At 45.5% G+C, this 7,978-nt stretch overlaps 1 protein-coding gene across 1 annotated transcript in view; it reads right to left on the bottom strand.

The window, feature by feature from the left end:
- The window catches only part of Wdfy4 (WDFY family member 4), a 205,184-nt gene that overhangs the window by 196,267 nt on the left and 939 nt on the right, over positions 1–7,978 (bottom strand). The window contains exon 2 of the mRNA XM_005348671.3: positions 290–404. Within this exon, the coding sequence (XP_005348728.1) occupies positions 290–404 (115 nt within the window). The remainder of the gene's footprint in view (positions 1–289; positions 405–7,978) is intronic.

Raw genomic sequence — 7,978 nt, 5'->3', positions numbered from 1 at the left:
GAGAGAGAGAGAGAGAGAGAGAGAGAGAGAGATGAATGCAGCATTTGCGTGAGTGAAGTATTCATGTTTAGTGTCTCTGTGTATGCTGTACAATGTATACAGTGTGCTGTGTGTGGCTGTGAACATCTCTGTGCCAAGTATTTGTGTTTTGTGTCTCTGCACGCAGATGTAGTGACCACGTGTGTCTGTGAAGATGTAGTGTCTGTGTGTGTGGAGAGAGAGAGAGAGCTCTGGGGGTCGGGTGGTCTGCAGTCAACTCTGTTCTCCATCCTGCACATCCTGCACTTACCTGCAGGCTTTCCCGCAAGTGCCTGCTGTATTTCTTGGGCGAGTTGGTCGGACACATCTTCTGCCAGCCTCTGGAGACTACGAAAGCAGATGATGCCCACGGAGTGTTCCCAGGCCTGAAAGGCAGCAGACAGACTCCAATTAGAGAGAGCCATGCGACGAGCCATGCGTGAAAGTCACCTGGCCTGCCTCCAGCCAGCCAAAGGCTCCGCCTTCAGTCCCAGGTGTATCCAAAATGCTCCCCATCATCCACTGTGATGACCAGTCTTGGTTGTCTCTTGGCAAGATCTGGAATCACCATGGCAACTCACCTGTGTGCATTTCTTGAGGGATTTGCTACGTTAGTTTAACTGAAGTGGGGAGAACATACATATGAGCGTCAGCTCTCAGTATACTCGACCCAGACTGAATAAGAAAGAGGTCAACAAGCAGCGAAGAGATGAACGCCGTTGCTTAGCTCCCTTTTTCCTTCTTATTCATCCACCCGTAAGGAATGCTAACTAAACTCGCAGCCTCGCCAAGCTGGACTTGAGTAGGAATTGTTTGTTTCTGCATCCTATTTGGGGTGAGAAAACATTTTACTCACACATCTTCAGAAAAGTTTGCCCAATAAGTGGTTCTTCAGGTTTCCTTCCTCGCCCTCGCTCACCCAGTCATTGTTTTATCACACGGATTATCTTCTCAGGCAGTGTGCGTGTTCTGCTACTATAACAAAATGCCTGAGTTTTACCTCAAAGCAGGGTTTATTAAACCCATAGTGAAGTCTGGATGGCCAAGACTATGTGGTTTCCTCTGTTTGGACTGTGGTGAAAGCCACTCCTCTGTGACACAGCACAGCAGAAAAGTAGAAATAGCAAAAGCACATGCAGAAGCGCCTGCAGAAGGGACCAAGACATGGTGACATTGCTTTCTAACAACTTACTCTTTTTTAATAATTTATTTAACTTTCTCTTATATGAATTGATGTAAAGTTGTCAGATCCCCTGGAACAAAGTTGCAGACAGTTGCGAACTGCCATGTGGGTGCTGGGAATTGAAGCCAGGTCCTCTGGAAGAGCAGCCAGTGCTCTTAACTGCTGAGCCATCTCTCCAGCCCCTCTACCACTTACTCTTGTGAGAAGCCACTTTGAGAGACCAGCATTAATTCCTCCTAAGGGTAAAGCCTCTTACTCACTCGCTTCTGGGTCCCACTCTGAAAGGATCCTCCCCTGGGTCCAAGTTTCCAACAGCTGAGCCCCTGGACCTCAAACCTGACCTCAAACCATGTCCAAACTCCAGTATACAGTTTTCAAATCTCACACCTGTCAGTTTCAGTCACTCACTTATGTCACTGAGCTGAACTCTAAAAGGTGGTATTGCAGGCTATCGCATGGCCTTTGGTTTAGTGCTGTATAATGTCATTACCTCCTCCAGCTGAGAAATGTCTTCACGGGTTCATGCATTTAAATACTTGGTCACTGGATGGTAGTGCTCTTTGGGGGCTTGGGTATAGAACCTTTAGGGGGAACAGCCTTGCTGGAGAAAGTACATTGCATGGACAGGACTTTGAGGGTTCCTAGTCTCACCCCCACTTCCTGCTTGCTCTCTCTGCTTCCTGTGTGCAGGGAAAGGAAGGCGTGGCGACAGGCAGGCACAGTAACTGGAACCAGAAACTGAGCAATCCCGTCTCAACTGCACGCATGCTGTGTCTAACAGCTGTCAACATTCTGTTCTGGCTGAGCTCGAGAGCACTGTCGGGTCTCCAGTTTACAATCCTTTGTCAGTTAGGTCAGCATTTACAGAATAGAGAATTTAAAACACAACACCAAAACTTCAGACCTCATGCAACATTTAGCTCAAAAGGTAGCATATGAATCCTCACCACCTAGTATATAAGAAATAAAACAAATCCTGTGGCCACACCGTAGATCCCATTCTTGCAAATGTGTGGGGACAGTGTGTGTGTGGTTGAGACACGATTGCTCAGACTGTTGCTATGTTACTATGCCTGCCTGTTGCTATGCCTCCCCTGCCATGATGACGCTCTAGTCCCCTGGAACCTTAAGCCAAAATGAACCCTTCTATAAGCCGCTCATCATGGTGCTCTATCACAGGAACAGAAATGTTACTGACACAACTGCCATATGCATACCATGGGCTCTGTGGGAGCTCACTGGCTTCTCCACACCCAGCCCTCCTGACCGTCCTTGTTACTGTCATCTAGGAAATGAAATGTCGCTTGTCTCAAGTTCAGATTGTGGCATGCAGAAGTGTTTTTTTCTGCTTCTTACACTGCAGACTCATCAATGAACTGAAAGGGACCCACACTCTAGAGAACCCCAGGTCCACTCCTAGACATATTCCCCAGAGAAATGTTGGCGTTGGACACGAACTACTTCTGCAGCTTTAGGTATGATTGGAGAGAATTGGAGAAAAACCTTGCTATGAATAATACGACGGTGGGTGAATGCATTGTGGAATGTTTATATAATAGGTCACAGAAAGTCCTGAAAATATTAGACTTGATGTATTCGCATGGATAAACACCAGAAATCTAATGTTTTGAGAACCAATCATACAAGTTCATCACGGTAGGCATCTTCAGAACCTGCTGTGGATTTGTACTTCATTTCCCATATGCTAGGTGGTAGAAATTTGTGTGCAATCTTGTGAGCTAAATATTGCATATGGTCTGAATTTTTAGTTTTGTATTTTCAATTTTCTATTCTATGCATGCCGACCTAACTGACAAAAGACGGTAAACAGGAGATAAGATGGCACTTTAGAACTCTGATAAAACAACGAAACTGCTCTTGACTGTTGGACACAGTATGTCTTCAGCAAATACTTGACAAGCAGAGAAAATGATTATAATAACCACAATGCACAGTAACAATGATGGCCAGATACATAATACGATGGTCCTAGTACCGCTGCTCTTCACACCAGCCTTTGATGTCGGCACGGCCTTTAGTCCCAATCTGCAGAAATGGAGTGGCCTGGTTAGTGCCTGAGAAGAAAGCTTGGATGAGAAATTTTCTAATCAAGTTTGTCTGGGTGCGCTTCTATGGGGATTTGCTTTGGTTCTTAATTGATATAGCAAGACTCAGCCCAATTAGATAAAGTAAGATTAAGATTAGATAAAGTTAAGTGCAAGCAGGCAGACAGCGTGAGTGTATTTGTTTCTCTCTGACCTTGACGATAGAGACAGAGGAGATTAAGTTGTTTGAGTTCATGCCTTGACTTCCCCTCAGTGATGGACAGTACCCTGGAATTACAGGTCAAATAAACCCCATTTCCCCTATGTTGCTTTATAGTCCGGGTTTTTTGTCATAGCAACATAAAAGAAACTAGAATCCTGGGTGTGGGGGAAGGATTAAACAAAAGAATCAGTTAAGATGCCACCTCAAGAGTTCAGTTGTTTCAGCTGGGTAGCGTGGTCCACGCGTCTGGTGCCAGCACTCAGGGACTGAGGCACAAAGATCACAAGTTCAAGGCCAGCCTGGGCTACCTAATAAGACTGTCTCCTGAAGGAAAACAGAAAGAGGAAGAGCTGAATTATTTCACACACGGTGAGCCCAACCAAGTAGCTTTTTTATGTCCATGAACATGGCAGCCACCACCTGGAAACCAAGGGTCCCTCAGACACACGATCTCTAGGTGGAAAGTAGTGCTTCAGCTTGGAATGAGGTAGGCTACTACCCTTCTCCAGGAACACAAGCTGGGTGGCGCAAACTTTCAAATAAGCTCCTTACTTCCTCCCTGTACTCCCAAGCCTTCAAAGACCAATTTCCAGGCCATTGACTCTGGAGCCTGGATATTGTCTCCGGAGCAGCGGGACTCCTGGAGGCACGCAGCAATAAAGCAGATAGGGCCGCTGTGATTTGAGCAGTAATTGTACTCAGAGCTGGGGCTCCCAAGGCACAGCTTCTTCCCGGGACTATGATGGGCGCTTTCTCCGGTTGCTTTAACTCTTTCCGGCCACCAGGGTGCCGTTTGATGCACAGAGTCAATCAGTCACTGAATGGTACCTTGGAGACTCCAAAGAGTTAAAGCAACTTCCAAAAGGCCCTAATTTTTTTCCCCAAACTGGGACTTGCATGCTGAGAGAATATTGCTCAATATTTAAAAAAAAAAACAAAAACTTTTATTTACTAACATTATCTAGGCTGCACCACCATCATGCCTTGTGGCTGTCCCTTCTCTTTCCATGTAGGAAAGAAAATGGTGTTATGATCTCCAAAGGAAAATAAACAAAGACAAAAGTTTGTGAGGAGATAAGAGAAAAACCCCAGCTTCTGAGGACAAAAATAAAAACCGTGGCTGGGTTTCCTGCCTGACCATGGTATCATTACTCTCACTGTGGTCTCAGAGGTTTACCTTTCCGTTCCAGCCATTCCCAGGCTTTAGGTGGGGTTTTCTGCTTAGTGTGGGACCGAGAACACCTCCTGTCTAAATCAAAAACAAAAGTAAAAGTGCTACAGGGAAGCTTCTGCTAAAGCAGCAGAACTGCAGGTCCCCCACAGTGAGAATGAGCCATGGCCAGTCTCCAAGGTAGGGCAGACTTGGCAGCGAGCCCAAGGGTAGACTCAGGAGTGAGTTCAAGGTACAGCAGACTCAGGAGTGAGTTCAAGGTAGGGTAGGCTCGGGAGTGAACCAGGAGACAATGACTCTCTGTGTCCCTCTGGAAATCACACTAGAGAAATAATTGTTAGTTAACCCTTCTATTATATTCAGCATTGCTTAACTTTCTTAAATTACCAGTAGATTTACTTTGTAATTGACCACATTCAATGAAACAAACTCCATCAGCTCAGTAGTTAGCTATAAACTTGGGTATACCACTCTCACACACGCACATACACACTCATTCACACACTCATTTACATACACTCATTCACACATGCATGAACATACACTCATGTACACGTGCCCGCGCACACACACACACACACACACACACACACACACACGGAGGGGGAGATGAATGAGGGAGAATGAGCACATCCCTGTACACATGGCTCACTACTCAGGACTGTCTGACCTTCTTACTACTCATCCGAAACACACAGAGAGTGAGTGAGTATCCCAGCATTCCCAGGAACATGAGTTTCCTGAGCCCTGTGCCTAGAAACGTTTTTCTTCCCTATTCTTTTAGCCAAGCCACCAAAACCTACCTAGATTCAAGAAGGTTGTGGTAAAATCAGAGATGTGGAGCCAGTCCCAATAGACACACCTATGATAGAGTTCCCACACCTAAGGCTAAGGGATCACGAGGAAGAGGGGACAGAAAGACAGTGAGAGCCAGAGGGTCGGGGAGTTTGCTGTAAGATGGTCTCTTCTAAGACTGTTGGAAGCTATACTCACACAATCTCACCAACATGACTCTCCAAACATGAGATAAACAAGTACACAGCAATACATACACTGTGTACACAGAGAAAAGCCCAAGAGGCCTATAACCAAGAGATCTATGGGTATATAATCCTATACAATAACCTACAGGCAACTAAAGAGCTCTGAGGCCAAAATAAAAAGTCTTCTCCAAGAATCACACACCAATTATTATCCAATCCCAAATGGTCAACCCTGGAAGTAATATTATATGAACTGAGCATGTTGTATTTATGTATTTCGAAATGTGTGTGTGTTTGTAATTTTTAAAGTGGAACATCAAAGCTTTTGATGAGACAAAAAATGGTGTGAGTATGTGTGGTGTTAAACAACAATTAATGAGAAATAAGCCATGGATTTAAAAGAAAGCAAGGAAGGGTATATGGGAGAGTATGGAGGGAGCAAAGAATTGGGGAAATGATAGAATCATATTAGAACCTCAAAAATTAGAAGAAATAAGTTTTACAGAAGGAACAGAGACCTCCCTTCTTCTATGGAGGAATGAACCCATTGGCAGAACCCTAGCTCACCACATCCACACAATCCCCCATTTCTTCCATGTGCCTCCCCAGTTCCATACAGTGAAGGATTTTACAGTTACTTCTGGGCTCTCTCTGCCTTGCTTCCTGTTTTTCTCAAAGCACAAATTCTAAGAACGGTCTTCAACAGTGAGACCTATAGTGTTAGCCCTCCTGGTGCCTGTATCTTTGCAGGACCTGGCGTGCCTCCCATCTCCTGGAGCAAGCTCAGCCAAAGGCTAGAAGCCAACCAGCCATCCGTGCTTCCCCCAGGCATACTTCTCCTTCCAGCCTGAGACCCTGTGATGGGAAAAGTGCTCATCAATCAAAGCCACTGTTGCCTGGACAGCAGTCCTGATAACATGTGCAGCAGAAGTCACTGGCCCTGTGCTGTTTCCTATGTAATGCAATGGCACCTCTTCCCTGCCTGCCACGCCCTGGAGTCAGCTGCCCAAATGTCATGTGTGCAGGGAATGACAATCATTTTGTCACCAAGGGAAAAGTAAGATCCTAGCCAGGCAAAGTCCTCACAGTGTGAGTCATTATTGGTCAGGAGAAGGGAAAGCAGACAGACCCGTCCTACGGACTCAAGCACTGAGTAAGGGAACCCAGCGGTTAGCAATGCTGCCTTCAGGCAGCCTTTCCAGTTCAGTTCGCTCTCACCACCCAACTGGATAACCTTGGGCAGGTTTCTCAACATCTGCAGACTTCCTCACAGAGTTGGCATAAGTTTAGGTCCTGTCCATAGCAGGGCTATGGTGAGAACCTGTAAACCCCTAGCCCAGTGACCTGGTCAGATACAATGGTGGTGAGTGCTGTCTAGGTCCCATTGATGACAGTGTGTGTTCAGTTGACATCACAACACTGGTCTGAAGGTCTTACTTCTGCCCCTGCTAAATGTTTGAACTTGGGATATCACTCTACTTCGGGTACTGTTTGTTTCTATTATGCTCCTGGATTTACTGAGTTTGCATTCCAATAAACCCACTGTAAATGAAAATATATCAAACACAGCTAACCTACTGAGCATGCTCAGCCTTGGCTGCTCAGCTGTCATGCCTAGGCTAACTAGGAGCTGGGACTCACTGTGGAACTCCAGTAGAGAGAGAGAGATCATACTACACACTGCCTGACCCAGGGATAATCAAGATCTTAAATCTAAAATCCAATTTCAGCTGACCACATAATACTTTGTACATAAAGTCAAAACATCATAAATCAAACCATGGTAAGTCAGTGAGCATCTTCATATAGTTTTGGTAATGCTAGTTAAAGACAGAACAAGGTAATACTAAAAAATACAGATAAAGAACAGGGGAAGAGTGACCCTAGATCAGGATGGAGACACTGTTGACTTTGGCCTGCCTGAGACCTCTTCTTTCTGTGCAGAGGGGACATGAGCCCCAACCACAGGGACAAGCCTATGATCCTAGAGGGGACTTGCCCCTCAGATAAGCCCCTGTCAGAATTTTGTACTCTTTGGATTCCCAAAGGCCTTCTGTTACTAAAATGGTAACCAAAATCTTGCATGGGTCAGTGACTCTTCTGTCATTCTCAAGAGTTCCTGGGCTAAAGCATGTATAACTGCTAACCTTCTTCCAAGCTTAACTCCACAAGGCTCTCTCCCCTTCAATGTCAATCTGACTGACAAAGAAGTCCAGCTGGGCATGATCTCACACCTCAGAAAATACTCCTTTCCAAGCAGGAGCAGCTCAGACTCACGTGTGTTCAATGCCTTCATTCAAAGAGCATTCTAGATCACCTTATTTTTCACCGAGCAAAACATTAAGAGTCAAGTTT

This window comes from Microtus ochrogaster, chromosome 6 (assembly GCF_000317375.1).
Source record: "Microtus ochrogaster isolate Prairie Vole_2 chromosome 6, MicOch1.0, whole genome shotgun sequence".
Lineage (NCBI taxonomy): Eukaryota > Metazoa > Chordata > Mammalia > Rodentia > Cricetidae > Microtus > Microtus ochrogaster.
Note: the sequence above shows the minus strand (reverse complement) of the source record. Positions and strands in the feature narration are given on the sequence as shown.